General features: G+C 40.3%; 1 protein-coding gene across 1 annotated transcript in view; it reads right to left on the bottom strand.

Annotated features, from left to right (window-relative positions):
- The window catches only part of TRAPPC9 (trafficking protein particle complex subunit 9), a 338,887-nt gene that overhangs the window by 230,473 nt on the left and 92,335 nt on the right, over window positions 1-16,079 (bottom strand). The window contains exon 20 of the mRNA XM_070941975.1: window positions 5,506-5,659. Coding sequence (XP_070798076.1) covers window positions 5,506-5,659 — 154 coding nt within the window. The remainder of the gene's footprint in view (window positions 1-5,505; window positions 5,660-16,079) is intronic.

Below are 16,079 nucleotides of genomic sequence, written 5' to 3'. Positions count from 1 at the left end.
AACTGTGGTCATAAGTCAAGGACTACGTGTACTTGATTCCAAATGGAAGGTTCACAATGTATTAAAAAAAAATTACAAAACTCAACAAAATGGGGATCCAGACACTATCTACAGACCGAAACAAAAATACCAAAGAAATTGGATTCATTTGTTTAGGGCGTTTGCTCACTCTTTCTTCTGCATTAATATAATTTATTCATAGAGATTTCTGCTGCTATTGTTACCGCATAATAACCTTCCCATGTTTTTCCTACCTAATCTTTCCTTTGGGGTTTTTGATTCTTTGTTTAGTCATTTGAGAGCGTCAAGAAAAACTGCAGGTATACACTCGAGGGACATGGTTTCATGCTATTTAGAGACATGGTGTTTTGACAACCCTGGAGATGGGATAAAATACTTTTATCTCCACTCAACTATCATTAGAACAATTTTCAAAGATATAATGGGCTTTCGAGAATCAACTGCATGATGGAGGGTGATAATTTTAATGTCTGCGCTAAATAATCACCAATGGCAAAGTATATTTCAAACTAATAATGATTGAAATTTAATTGAATAGTTAAAGTTTAATTTTTGTAGATGGTTAATGATTATTATCACAGTTTTATTCATTCCTTTCGTACGTGGCCATTCTAACTTTTCCCACCAATGTAGGAGACGACCAAGCTGGGCCTGAGGGAGGGGTCAAAGGTTTCATCAGTCTCGAGTCCAGTGGTGAAATTCAGCCGGTTCTATCCGGTTCGGGCAAACCATTAGCGCCGGTGGCGGGAGGCTCCGCCCACCCGGACGTTATCAGTTCCATTTTTTACCTTCTGCACATGCGCAGAGGTGTCGCACGCACGCATAGCAAGTGCACGCGCTCACATTTGTGAACCGCTAGCGAAGGTAAGCAAGTTTCACCTTCGTGCCCACAAGACATCTAAATCCAGCCCACCTTGAATTCTGTTGACTCATATCTACTGCCAATTTGCTTTGACTGTGTGCAATTCAGATTCCTGTAGGGAGCTTTAGCATTCATAGAACATAGACCAATAGAGTTGGAAGGGAGTCAGAGGTCTTCTAGTCTAACCCTCTGCTCGAGCAGGAGACCCTATATCATTTCAGACAAATGTCCAGTCTCTTTTTGAAAAGCCTTCAGGGATGGAGCATCCTCAACATCTGAAGGCAAGCTGTCTTAATTGCAATAAACCCATAGTCATTTGAACCCTCTTGCTTCCCAATTATTGCACCTGATACCAGCAATCTTATCTCCTCCAATGGTCTAACGGGGGGGGGGGAGGGGGGGTTCAGGAGCTTATGGCATTCTTCAATAGATACATTTAAAAATACATGAAAAACAGAAAAAGGGTAAACCCTAGAGCCACATCAGGCGTTTTTCTAAATTGTGGATTTTCATTTTGCATCTGAGTACAAGTGCTTTTCTCTTTCAAAATCCCAGCCAAATTCCTTACCAAAATTGCCCTTTCGGTTGAAAAACTCCTCCACGCAGAGCACTAAAATCTGAACTACCTATTAAATATTTAGAAAATATTAATCAAACGAAAGGGCTGAAGAATATTAACCAGTCTAAAAATTGTCTGCCATCTGCTCCAATGCCGAATAGCAGAAACAACATTCTGCTCCACAGAAAACAGCAGATGCCATTAGCACATGCTACATTCAGATGTAGAAGCTTTCCAATATTGGAATTTGAATAGTTGAAAAAAAAAATTTGCTAGAGGTTCTTATTTAAATAAGAACATTCAAAAATGTATTATTAGACACCTAGAAAGATATTCCCCTGGAGTGTGAAGGAGAAACACTATATAATGTTCCAATATATATCCCGTTTCCCCCAAAATAAGACATCCTCTGATAATAAGCCCAATCGGGCTTTTGAGCGCATGGCAATAAGGCCAAGCACTTTTTTCAGGGTTCAAAAAAATATAAGACAGGGTCTTATTTTCGGGGAAACATGGTAGTGTTTTATCATAAGAAGCTGGGCAGAAGCTCTTCCTAATTATGATTTGTTTGTCTTACACACACAAGATTTCCACTCATTTGATATCAGGGACACGGACAAAATAGATCTGCAAAGCTACTCCAACCAGCTTGTCCATTCTTTCTACCTAAGCCAATTTTCTCTCACCGATTTCTGCTCCAACGGTTCAAAATAATTGCCTGCTTACTTATGATTTGTAAGAGCAGAAACAGGTGAGCGGCCAAATAAATTTTACATGAACCTTCTCCTTCAGAACTTAAAACCATTCATTACCTGAGTGGTAGCTAAATTTTGTTTTGCTGCAATGAAAGCAGGATATAATTGGTTAAAGATATATTTGTCTTGGGTTTAAACATTACTTTCAGTTTGATACATCTTAACTGATCATTTGTAGGGGATATAGCTGAGCCAGAACTGAAGAAGCTTCTTGGATGAGGAGCGAAATGTTTTCAAGGGGAAAAAAAAATCCAAGAAAGTCCAGTTGCTTTTGGAAAAAGCACCTTTGGGACAACCAACTCTTTGGGACAAAGAGTTTGTCTTTGTCCTCTTGTCTCTTCCCCTTTGTCTTGTATTTGGGACAAATACAAGACAACCAACTCTTGTATTGTTGTATTTATTTGTTTCATTCTGTTTTTGTTCTTTTGTTCTTTCTTCTGGTCTTTGACTTGAATAAACATTATTGATTGATTGAGACCGCTGAGATGAAACCCAGAAATTCCCAGGCTACAAAGAACTGTCATGTAAAGACAGCTGAGCCGCTGTCAAGCCTCCAAAGAATAATCAAGAAAGCCTCACAAAATCATCCTCTTCTCCTTCTCCTTCCCCCTCTCCCCTCCTCCTTTTTTCCTTGTCTAGATCAAACTTTAAAGTGCCAGAATGAAGCCACGTTCTTGGCTTTGTTGCTGGCCAAAAATAAGTAATTATGAGTACATGTTTTCTGGTAATAGGCAAGGCTCTGCATCTCACTCTCCCCACATTCACGCTGCATGTTGTTATCTGCTAAGAGCCACCACTCGAGCGTATAGATTTTGCCCTTAAGCACTCCAACTCTCAGCCTATTCAGGATCCTCCAAGTAGTATAAGGGAGGTTGGATCCTTCAGCCATATCGTCCTCTAATGTTATACTTTGCTCGATGGTTTCCTTCCTCCATCTTTCACTTGATAGGTAAAGGTAAAGGTTCCCCTCACACATATGTGCTAGTCGTTCCTGACTCTAGGGGGTGGTGCTCATCCCCGTTTCTAGGCCGAAGAGCCAGTGCTGTCCAAAGACGTCTCCATGGTCATGTGGCCGGCACGACTAAACGCCAAAGGCACACAGAACGCTGTTATCTTTCCACCAAAGGTGGTCCCTATTTTTCTACTTGCATTTTTTACGTGGTTTCGAACTGCTAGGTTGGCAGAAGCTGGGAGAAGTAGCGGGAGCTCACCCTGTTACACGGCACTAGGGATTCGAACCGCCAAACTGCCAACCTTTCTGATCGACAAGCTCAGCGTTGTCCCCACCGGGTCCCCTTTTCACTTGATAGGTAGGCCCTTTAGCCCTGCTTTTATTTATGACCCTTTTTGGTTCTTTTTCTTGCTCTCTCTTCATTTGGAGAAAAATTGGCTCTCCGTTTGTGAGAGCAAACTAAATCTACATCTATTCTAATTTGATACTGATTTGGGGGGAGGGGGAATCTCATCCCAAAGTTCAGAGAATTCCATTACGGCTACCTCTCGAAGTCACCAAGAAGCTAATCAAGTATCCACGTATATCAGATGAGTGGAAGAGAAAACCCTAGGAAATAAACTGTGGAATGCAGATATTTAAAGGCTCAGAATTCTTTGTTCTGCACTGAACAATAAATGTTTGCATTTAAAGCTTCATTACACGAGAGTCTTCTTCCGAATGAAATGCTGAACAATGATCAAGTGTCTGGAGAGCTGTAATTTACTGCCAACTATACTGTAGGACATGGTCTCCCAACCTTCCACCGAGAAGCAATATACTCTTTAAAAAAATAGAGAGACACGTTAATGCTCAATATTGATATGTGAAGAACCCCAAAGAATGTGTTGTGAAGGAGAGGCAAAGCAAAGGTGTGCTTCTACTCAATGGATATGTGTAGGAGATGACTAGGCTGAGCTGGAAGGAGGGGTCACGCATGTCATCAGTCTCGAGTCCCTTTGCGCCCACAAGAGATCGAAGTCCAGCCCACTTTGAATTCTGTGGACCCTTCTCTACTGCCGATCTGCTTTCATCGTTAATAGTTCAGATTCTTGTAGAGAGTGTTAGCATGCAATAAGACTGTATTCATGTAAACCACCTTGACTAAAACATATAAATAACGATTGCTGGAATTGGGTATGTTTAGTTTAATGAAAGGAAGGGCTAGGGATGGCATGATAGCAGTTTTCCAATATCTCAGGGGTTGCCACAAAGAAGAGGGAGTCAAGCTATTCACCAAAGCACCTGAAGGCAGGACAAGAAGCAATGGATGGAAACTAATCAAGGAGAAAACCAACCTAGAATTAAGGAGAAATTTCCTAATAGTTAGAACAATTAACCAGTGGAATAGCTTGCCTTCAGAAGTTGTGGCTGCTCCAACACTGGAAGTTTTTAAGAAGAGACTGGACAGCCACTTGTCTGAAATGGTATAGGGTCTCCTGCCTGAAAAGGGGGTTAGACTAGAAGACCTCAAAGGTTCCTTCCAACTCTGTTATTCTGTTATTCTAACTCCCGATTTCCTGCACTTGACACTATGCTTTCCATTAAAGCTATGTCTGCCAATTTTAATGCCTCAGGGGTCAGAGCAAAAGTATTTCTAGCATCTCTCTAATCATATTTCTTCTTCTTATATCCCATGGATTGCGGTCAGGAGTCAGATTCTATTTTCTTACTGATATTCTCAAAGGGACGTCTTGGAAGACTCGGAGTTATGCCAATGTTCATAAAAATACACACTACAGTTCTTCATTATTTAAAACATAAAAGCTGTGTGGAACGCTCAACTGAAGGGAGAAAATAAAGCGGCTTGAAAAGAAACCTAAAGAGAAATCTAAAGAGCCTTGGTGGCACAGCAGACTAAAGCACTGTTAAGTAACATCAGCTGCCTGCAATTACTGCAAGTTCAAATCTCACCAGGCTCAAGGTTGACTCGGCCTTCCATCCTTCCGAGGTAGGTAAAATGAGGAGCCGGATTGTGGGGGCAATAAGCTGACTTTGTATAAAAAAGAACACCGCTTGGGGGGGCTGAAAGCCCTACTAAGCAGGTATATACAAAAGTATGAAGGCTATTGCTTAATGCATTGTAAGCCTCCTTGAGTCTCCGGAAAAAGGCGGCATATAAATCAAACCAATAAATAAATAAACAAACAAACAAACAAACAAACAAATAAATAAATAAATAAATAAAATCAAAGTGTTCGGTAAAATTAGTTTAAAAGTTTGTGATTATGTAAAATGCACCATTTTAAACCATTTCTTTTTCATATGCATTCCTAGAAATGAATTAACTTGAGAATTTCTGAAAAAAAAAGGATATAATTTTCCAGACAATGTCTAACTTGTTGTTGATCTCCAGGCTTTTTGCTTGCTTTCTCTCTTCTTCCAGCTGCTTTGGATTTGCATATTGCACTCTTTCACCGGGTGAGTCTGGGTAACTTTCGAAGGTGAATTTGTCGACTTGTATAGCCATGCTACAATTGAAAAGAGAAAGAATTTACTGGCTAACTTTTATGGGACGTTTTGCGGATCCCGCGGCAAAGATGCACCACCTCAGTGAAGTAACAGGAAACAGCGATGAGATGCATTTCTGCTAATACAGGCAGTCCTCGACTTAGGACTGCAATTGTGGTCATGTCGTTAAGCGGGTCATCATGTGATCCGATTTTGCAATCTTTTTGATGGTGAGCCAATCTTCCCAGCACCTCCCCCCCCCCCCTCCTGAGTTCTTTACTGTTGTGGCCCGTCAGCTGCCAGCAAAGCTAGCTGCAGAGTTAGATGGAGGTGGAAGGAGGGCTTGGGCCCGCTTCGGAGCCTTTGGAAGGAATAGGGAATATTCCCTGTTGATAATGATATGATAAGGAAACAGCATCAGAGGCAGAGCCAGGGCCTTCCATCCTCCCCCAAGTGGAGAGGCAGCTGTCTTCGGGGCCTGAGCTGAGTGAGGGGGAGGAACAGATGGGGCCCATCTCAGATGTGCAGAGAGGAAAGGAGAGGAGAGCAAAGGAAAGCAATAAGCCGGCTCTCAGGGAAAAGCAGACGGAGACGCTAGCCAGCCCCTCCCTGGCTGGGGAATAAATAGGAGAGGTTTGGGAGTAGCTGGTTGTCTGCCATGCACATCAAGCCACGCCCACAGAACCGGTAGGGAAAATTTTTTGAATTTCACCCCTGGCCAGCAGCCCCTGCAAAAAGTTTTTCTCTCACTGCAGGCTAACAAGTCTGTCCGGCAGGGAGATGAATAGTTGCCTGCCACATCTATTCATCTCCGGCCCCTGCCTTTTATCCCCAGAGCTAGGGTGGGGCTTCGCTAGCAGTGCTGGCTCTTCCGTCCCAAGGATCGGGCCATAGATTTCCACTGCTCTCCTCTCCTCTGCCTTCTGCACATCCGCACATCAGGCACTGGACCCACCTGTTCCTCTTCTTCCGAATAGAATAGAATAGAATAGAATAGAATAGAATAGAATAGAATAGAATAGAATAGAATAGAACAGAACAGAACAGAACAGAACAGAACAGAACAGAATAGAATAGAATTTTTTATTGGCCAAGTGTGATTAGACACACAAGGAATTTGTCTTTGGTGCATACGCTCTCAGTGTACATAAAAGGAAAGATACGTTCATCAAGAATCATAAGGTACAACACTTAATGATAGTTATAGGGTACAAATAAGCAATCAGGGAACAAGCCACCTCCAGATCTGGGGGCTGTTGACTCTCCATCTGAGGGCTGACGGACAGCCTAGTCTCCACCTCTGTCTCTCTCTCTCTCTCTCTGCCAGTTCCATTCCCTCTTCCCACTCAGAGCTCTCAGGTTGCCTTGATGCTGACCCTGACTTCCCACACCTCCTCATCTGATTCGGCTGCTGGAGGAGCCGGCGGCCAACAGGCCACAACAGATGGTGTCTTTCCTCAGTCCTTCATCATACTGTCAGAGCAAATTACACATGGGCATGTAAAGGACTGATAAAAAAATTAAGGATATGTGAGTTTTACAGAATACCTCAGGAATGTAGTCTTCCCAAGGGAGATATTCTGATCACCATTCTGTAGGAAAATATAGGTGCTTTGAAATGTAGGTTTCTTGAAAACAAACATCGGGTATGCTTCCTACAGAAAAATGCTACCGTGTTTCTCCGAAAATAAGACCCTGTCTTATATTTTTTTGAACCCCGAAATAAGCGCTTGGCCTTATTTTTGGGGAGGTCTTATTATTTTGGGGCACGTGGAGCAAGATGGGGCTCCTCTTGCTGTCTTACCTGATTTCCAATTCTGTCTCCCTAACCCTAACCAGAGGAAATGGCGGGGACCGGCTACACATGTGTTTAAATATTTTTGGGAGGGCTTACTTTTGGGGGAGGGATTACTTTTGGGGGAGGGATTTTTATCGGGGAGGTCTTATTTTTGGGGAAACAGAGTAGATTATACTGATGTTAAATATACTAGTTTTAGACTATATTAGTGTACACCACCTGTATGCCATGGATCCACTGTAATCTGTACAGAATACCAAAAATCCAATCAAGGTCAGATTAGGTCATCTTCATTCTTTCTTTGTTTTTAATTCCAGATTATCTACATCCCTAACTTCTATAATTGCTAGGGAAACCTGAATACCTGGAAGAAAAAATAACTCCTATCACCTATTTTTTACAGTCCAAAAATTTTGCAATGATAACGCTGATGTCCTCAGTTAATGGATTGGCAACATGAAGAGCAATAAAAAGGTTAAGTATTCGAAGACCTGGATTTGATTCTGATCTTCCCAAATCAAGATTCTTATCTCCAACTAAGAGCTCCTTGGTGATTCTGAACTTCCATTGAATAGGCCTATTTGCACAACCTGAATCTCATTTATAGCCAGACAAGACTTCTATAAAACTTCATTCAAAAATTTTGGTAGCATGTAGTTTTTTAAGAAGAGGTACCTTTTATTAGATTTCTATTTCTGGGACCTATATCTAGGGTAACTCCCTTTTTACAACCTTGTAATCCCTTAATCTGGGGTAGAGTCAGGGCAACTGGATGGAGCTGAGCATTTAGTAGCTGGATGCCCTTCCTGACACCTAAGCGAAGTTTGCAGCAGATATTTTTTTTCTCAGCGCCCTAGGAGACAAACATCTGCTGCTATTTAGGATTGAACTCTCAACTTTCCGAGGGAGAGGCTAGCATCTTCACCACTAGGCCACCATACCGCTCAACCTATATCTATAGTAAGGATTATAAAAGGTCATTATTCTCAAATCAGAGACTGAGGGGCTAGATGGGATTACAGATCAATTGTATGGATTTAACTACCATTCTATAATTTGCAGTTATATTAGCCTGCAATGTTGCCAACTGCCAGCAATTCGATTCTGACCAGCTCAAGGTTAATTCAGCCTTCTACCTTTCGGAGGTCAGTAAAATGAGGACCCAGATTGTTGGGGGCAATAGGTTGACTCTGTAAACTGTTCTGAGTGGGCTGTAAAGCACTGTGAAATGGTACATAAGTCTAAGCGTTATTGCTATTGCTTGGTCCATTTCATCCACAGCTCTGGCATTTTTACCCGCAAAATGACAATGAATGTTCGTGGTTATGATTACATGAATTTCTGGATCATTGTATCTCAATTAACTGTGAAGGAATCATGATCTCATCACAATGATTAAAAATTGCCTAGAGGTCTGCTTATAAAAACTGTTAGCAAAATTGTAAAACCATCAGTTATGAAATTTGCCTTCCTGTAGTGAAGATAATTTAAGTTTTATTCATTACAACCTGAAGCCAGCATTTAAGTAGGAATCAAAAGAAAAACCCTTAGTCAGAATAGACACAAATACTAGGGATATATAGCAATCCATTTTAAATCTTAAACTTTACAATGGATTTCCTGCAGAAGCTTTAATGTTAGGGGGGAAAAACATTTTAAAAATTAAAATCTGAACTAATGCTAGAAATAATAGTTGGCCCTTGATTTACAACCACAGTTGGAATTGAAACTTTGCTCCCTAACTGATGTGGTTGTTAACTACATTGTACCTTATTTTACAACCTTTTATGCCACGGTTGTCAAGCGAATCGCGTGGTCATTAAATGAATCTGGCTTCTCCCACTAACTTTGCTTATCAGAAGGTTCCTGGGAAGGTTACAAATGGCAATCAAATAACCCTGGGATGCTGTGATTGTCATAAATACATGCCGGTTACCAAACACCCAAGTTTTTATCACATGATCCAGGGGCTTCTGTAATAGTCATAAGTGTGAGGATCAGTCATAAGTGACTTTTTTCAGCACTATCGTTAACTTCAAACAGTCGTTACATGAGTGGTTTTAAATTGAGGACAATTTATAGTTGCCCTAAAGCTTTTGCTTGATAAATTGTAATGGTTACAATTCATTTGTATTCTTGCTGATTTACATGGCTTATATCCTTTAAACCACTTTTCATCTATCAAGGTATTATTTAATAAAAAAGGTGATGCTTTATTGTTTCAGTCACTCAGCCTCAAGCAGTCCTTGTTCCTGGTTTAAGAGTACACAAAGGAAAGATTTTGTTTATTCTGCTGCCGATTAATTTTGTACTGATTTACTTGTGTGTATTATTCCTGTTGCTCCAGCACTAATAATAATGGTGTTTCACAGGTCTGCCGAAGTGTAAAACCTGGAATTTTGTAATATATATCAGTAATATATCATCATTTCTTTTTTTAAAGGAGCCCTAGAATTGATTGGGTCGGTCACCTTACTAAAAAGAGTGCGATCACAATACTGTATTATTTGTTTGTTTGTTTTTTTAATTTGATTAATTTGATCTCTCCGGAGACTCAGGGTGACTTACAATGCGTTAAGCAATAGCCTTCATACTTAGCCTGGTGAGATTTGAACTTGCAGTAATTGCAGGCAGCTGATGTTAATAACAGTGCTTTAGTCTGCTGCGCCACCAGGGCTCTTCTTGTTTGATCTTGAAGACCTACATACTACTCATATACTACTCTACTCATACTATACTACTCATATATACTATACTACTTATATATCTGAAGATTCTGTTTCAATTATTGGATAATGAGCTGCCATATTCAGTGATCTACTGAATTAGCTAGAGAGTAGCAGGCTCCTCTTAGCTGCTTTAGAGCTTTCAGTAATATTTCTCACTCTGTTATCAGTGACATCCTTCCAATCTATCTACTTGTAATTTGGTTCTGGAAACATGGTACAGGACATTGCTAGCCTGCCCAGCCCCAGAACTACTTTAAGGATACAAGTGGCATCATAAGTGTAACCTTTCTATTTAAGAGTACCTGTGGTGGGTTTGCCCCGGTTCAGGCGAACTGGGAGCGGCTGGAGCAGGAGGCTCCGCCCACCCGCCCGGACGTCATCACGGACGCTCTGCTCATTTATTTATTTATTTGTCAAGCATATATAAGATAACAGGTAAAAGTATAAACATAATTTGAATACATGAAAAGAGTAAGTAAAAAGGAATATTAGGACAGGGACACTGGTGCACTTATGCACGCCCCTTACAGACCTCTTAGGAATGGGGTGAGGTCAACAGTAGACAGTTTAAGGTTAAAGTTTTGGGGGTTTGGGGAAGAAACTACAGAGTCACAGAGTATATTCCAGGCATTGACCACTCTGTTACTGAAGTCATATTTTCTGCAATCGAGTTTGGAACATTTTACCTTGAGTTTGTATCTATTATTTGTTCGTGTATTGTTGTGGTTGAAGCTGAAGTAGTCATTGACAGAAAGGACATTGTGGCAGATAATTTTATGTACAATGCTTAGGTCAGACTGAAGTCGGCATGGTTCTAAGTTTTCTAAGCCCAAAATTTCAAGTCTGGTGGCATAAGGTCTGGTGGTATTTTATTGCGGTTAGAGGAATGAAGGACTCTTCTTGTAAAATATCTCTGGACTCTCTCGATTGTATTTATGTCCGATGTGCAGTGCGAGTTCCAGACAGATGAGCTGCATTCGAGAATTGGTCTAGCAAATGTTTTGTATGCTCTAGTTAGTAGTACAATATTACCAGAGAAGAAGCTACGCAAGATTAGATTTACAACTCTTAATGCCTTTTTGGTAATGTTGTTAAAGTGGGCTCAGGCACTTAGATCTTTAGAAATGAGTACTCCAAGGTCCTTGACAGAGTGAGGGTCATCTACAAGGTCATGTCCACTTAATTTCTATTTTATGTTTTCATTTTTTTTTGCCAATGTGCAAGACAGAGCATTTGTTGGTTGAGATTTGAAGTTGCCACTTGTTAGACCAATCTGATGCGCAGAAGGTTCTGCGCATGAGCAGAAGCGCCATGCTCACAGTTCCGAACTGGTAGCAAAGGTAAGTGAAACCCACTACTGAAGTGTACCCTTTCTATAAGTGTAACTTTTACATAAGAGCCGTGGTGGCGCAGTGGTTAGAATGCAGTACTGCAGGCTACTTCTGCCGACTGCTGGCTGACTGCAATTTGGCAGTTTGAATCTCACCAGGCTCAAGATTGACTCAGCCTTCCATCCTTCCGAGGTTGGTAAAATGAGGACCCAGATTGTTGGGGGAAATATGCTAATCCTGTAAACCGCTTAGAGGGGGGTGTAAAGCGCTTTGAAGCGGTATATAAGTCTAAGTGCTACAGCTATTGCTATTATTTGATTTCTCTATAAAAGATGAACCAGGCTCACTTTAGAGCTATATCTTCGGCACAAGGGACACCTCTACTACTCTGCACAAATTTGAATTAAAAGCTAGTCATCCAAGTTAAAAGTCTGTCTCTTCCGTCCTTCCGATTGTTGGGAAGAGACTGAAGAATAAACTGCCAAAAAATTCAATATTGATTAATCAGAATGCACGTTATTAGTGATATGGAAATTTTCTATAGTAGGGCACCATTTTTGCACAGTCAAAGGATATTGAAGAGTTAGAGATTGAAAATTACACAAATACATATTACAATCAACAACATCAAGGCCAAAACCAACATTTAAGGAATTCTGAGGTCACAAAGAACTCCTCATCAAGACCTTGTTGTGGACAATCTCTGTTGCACACAACCACAGCCACTGCTGAGACCAACGACGGAGATCATTAGACCAGCAATTTAAAATAAAACGGTCACTATCATAATAGCTTTATATAACCAATGGTGCAATTCAATTTGGAATGATCTTTATTGTTCTGAGGCCAGGACCTCAAAAAAAGGTCATAATCAAACTGGAAATGGTTCATTGAACTAGTCATCTATTCATCCTTGCTGCAACATTTGTTTGAAATTTTTTGTACGAAGAGGATGTAAAATGAATAAGATCGCTGAACCGGACTCCATGAAGCTCATCTTTTCCTAATGCGCTTTTAATTCTTCTACCTCCTTTATTCATGCTTTTATCATTTCTGCTGTTGTTAAAGCATTTCAATTTGTTCACATTTTGCATGTTTTTCTGTATTAGATATCCACGTGACTACTTGTGTTTTATTTGGTTATTTCAAATATTTTTCCAAAATTTGGAATTTACTTTCACCATGCCATATTTCAGTGTACGTATGTACCGTCATGTGAAAAAGTAAGCACACTCTCTTTGAGTTCTATGGTTGACCTTATTAGGACATAGTACAAATCATATGGTCCTTAGCAATTCTTAAAAGTAGGTAAATATAACCTCAGATCAATCAGAATAGAGTTGGAAGGGACCCTGGAGGTCTTCTAGTCCAACCCCCTGCTCAAGCAGGAGAACCTACCTGTGGGTAGGGTAGGGTAGGGTAGGGTAGGGAAGGGAAGGGACCTATCAGTGATACCACATATGATTTCATATACAGAGTCCCTCAATTGGGTAGGGTAATCAACTATAACATCAACTCTCTCGCACTCACTAATCAGAAACAAAATCTATCCCACGTTTAGTAAAAACAACCGCATTATTTTACCGTTTACTGCTGATCTATCGTTTTTCGCTATATTTAACAGGTGGAATATTAACACAGCTTAAAAATAGTAGCTTCTATGGGAAAGCTTCCCAATTAGTAGCATTTGCCACAATAACCTTTCTCAGAATAAATGCTATGTGTAAAACTGATAGAGTTACTATAGCAACTAAAGGCAACTTCAAGTCACCATTAATGAGAAATGCAGTATTTGTGTCACAGAAGAAATTGGATGCTGTTGTTAGCTGCCACTATTTAAAGAACGTGATACTTTTGTTCTATTCCAAGAAGCAGCACAGAGTAAAGGAGCTAGGAAAGACTGTTTAACATCTTTATAACAATCACACTGGATGATCCCAAAGAGAATGACATTAGATCCTTAAGTTAAAGATGAGAAAATTTTCAATTTCCAGCTGTATCTTGAGTTGGTCTGTAGCCTGTCTGTCACATGTGCACATATAATAGATCCAGGAGTAAGCAATCCCAGTGAGAGTGATTGCTAGGGCTAGCAATCCGACACACAAACACAATATTTCAGGAGTCCTTACCCTCTGGCCTATACCCATCCCTCCAAGAAATTGTTTGTGTGTATGTGTGTGTGAAATATATTTATAATTAGAGAATTTTTCAATTGTCTCTGAAAATAGCAGGTAGCTTGCTATCAAGTATGACAAGAGAGAATAATGCTCCATTTGCAAAATTCATCCGATGGCACTTTTCAATAACAATCCTGTGTACTCTATTAAAAAAAAAGGACAGGTAGTCCTTGACTTACAACCATTCCTTTAGTGACCGTTTGAAGTTAGAACGGCACTGAAAAAAAATGACTTATTATCATTTTTTCACACTTATGACCATTGCAGCGTCCCCATGGTCACGTGATAAAAATTTTGGATGCTTGGCAACTGGATCATATTTACGACGGTTGCACTGTCCTGGGGTCACATGATACACTTTTGCTATTGTTAGGTTCAGCTTGTAGCTTACTCCTAACTTGTTGGTCAGGCAATATATCTGTTTCTTTAAGAAACAACTGAGCCACGTAATCAGGGTTTGCTGAACCCTGTAATTAGGCTACAGTGCATAAATAAGCAGCGCAGAGAAGCGTTCTTTGTTCCTGATTATTCCTGTTCCTGTTGCTTCCTGCGTCTTTCTGCTGATTGATGTTAGACTGGATTGTTATATGGTACTGTATACTGAGAGTTACTAAAGTCTGTTTGCTTTGGTAAGGGAAGATACTTACTGGACTGATATTACTGTTTATGACCTTGGACTGTTTTACCTACACTGAGACTGCTTATTATCTTGTATATAAAGTATTTTTCTCACATGAGCCGCACGTTTATCTCCTTCCCTGTGTGTTTCTGCTCTGCTCGTTGCACAAGCAACAAATACTTTTTACACACACACTAACAGCTATCTTCTGACAAGCCAAGTTAATGGGGAAGCCAGTGTCAGCTTTGGAAACCATATTAGCACCAGAAGCTTCCACGCTGCCAACTCCATGCACCTGGGAAAGTAGGAGGGGGGATTTAGGAGAGTGAATGTAGTTAGACATAATAGCATTCTTCCCTTCAGTCAAGGTCATGGTGTTAATGCATCCAGAGGAGGAGTGGTTGCAGGGATGGCTGTAGTTGGGACGGATGATGACTGGACCATGTAACAGACTGATGGGTGAAGGGGCTGGATTTGGGGTTTTGATTTACTGAGGGAAAACCCGCAACCATCAGATTCGGGTTTTCCCAGATGTGCCAGTATACCTACTCTAATAAAATGAAAATTTGAGAAATGCCTGCCTCAGAGTTTTTACTTGGAGTTGGGGACTTTCTGGAACGCTGACAGCCAGATTCATTTAACAATTGTATTACTACCATGTTTCCCCGAAAATAGTACTGGGTCTTATATTAATTTTTGCTCCAAAAGACCCATTAGGTCTTATTTTTGGGGAAATGCGGTTGTCAGGGCTCCGACGAATGTCCTAATTAACTGTACTAAAGCAGTACTAAATCTGTCTGTCTAGCTGGCAACTGGGGCTTATTTTTGAGGTAGGGCTAATATTGAGCATCCAGAAAAATCATGCTAGGGCTTATTTTTCGATTGGGTGTTATTTTCGGGAAACACAGTAGTTAACAATTCTAATGATTCACTTAACATCTGTGGCAAGAAAGGTGATAAAATGGGGAAAAATTCACTGAACAACTGTCTTGCTTAACAACAGGAATTTTGGGCTCAATTGTGATCGTGAGTGTACTCTAGGAAAACAGCTGATGCCAAGACATTTTAGTTTTCAAATGTTTACATGGATCAGTTTCCTATTTCTTGTCTGGCTTATTGTTTAGGGGAGTTCATTATTTTCTGGGAATGCACACGGGAGGTAAATTGGAAAAGCTGCCACTGCAACTGTATTCCATAGCCAGAACTTCACTTCCCAAGCTTCAGCTAATACTTTTAGAGGAGGTTTGTGGCTCTATTAATGCCAAAAGGGTTATATAAATGATAATAAATGAATACCCGACATGTTCTGCTGGCTGACAAGCATTTCAATTTCGAGACAAATGAAAAGAAAATCTCCATTAATGCGGAAGGGAGAATTAGGCACTTGGAAATTTGAAAATTGCGGGTTTCCTCAAGGAAACAATAATAAAATAACAACTTTTTGCTTTCTTTGATGTCCAGAGGCTGATTATACAGATCAGCCTAAATTTTCTATAGCCAGCACATTCTTTGGTTGCCAAAGAAACTATTTTAAAATGCAAACGAAAGAGCGGCTTTTCTTGATATGCTTCACCTCTTTTCCTACTTTTAATGACCTTTAATTATATACTTTGCCTATTTTCTTCCTGTCCCATTCCTCCTTTTATTGCTCACCTGCTTTTGCAGTAAAAATACTCTTTTTATTGTGAGAAAGGGAAGAGGCGAGTCCGTCAGGTTGCCACCAAACTAAAATTAAATCACTGGATTTTTAAAAGGAAAATAAGTCACTAAAATGGTTGTTGAATAC

The sequence above is a fragment of the Pituophis catenifer genome, unplaced genomic scaffold (assembly GCF_029215685.1).
Source record: "Pituophis catenifer annectens isolate HBS135680 unplaced genomic scaffold, rPitCat1.0.hap2 SCAF_3, whole genome shotgun sequence".
Taxonomy (NCBI): domain Eukaryota; kingdom Metazoa; phylum Chordata; class Lepidosauria; order Squamata; family Colubridae; genus Pituophis; species Pituophis catenifer.
The sequence above is the reverse complement of the archived record's forward strand: the minus strand, read 5'-3'. Positions and strand labels throughout refer to the sequence as shown.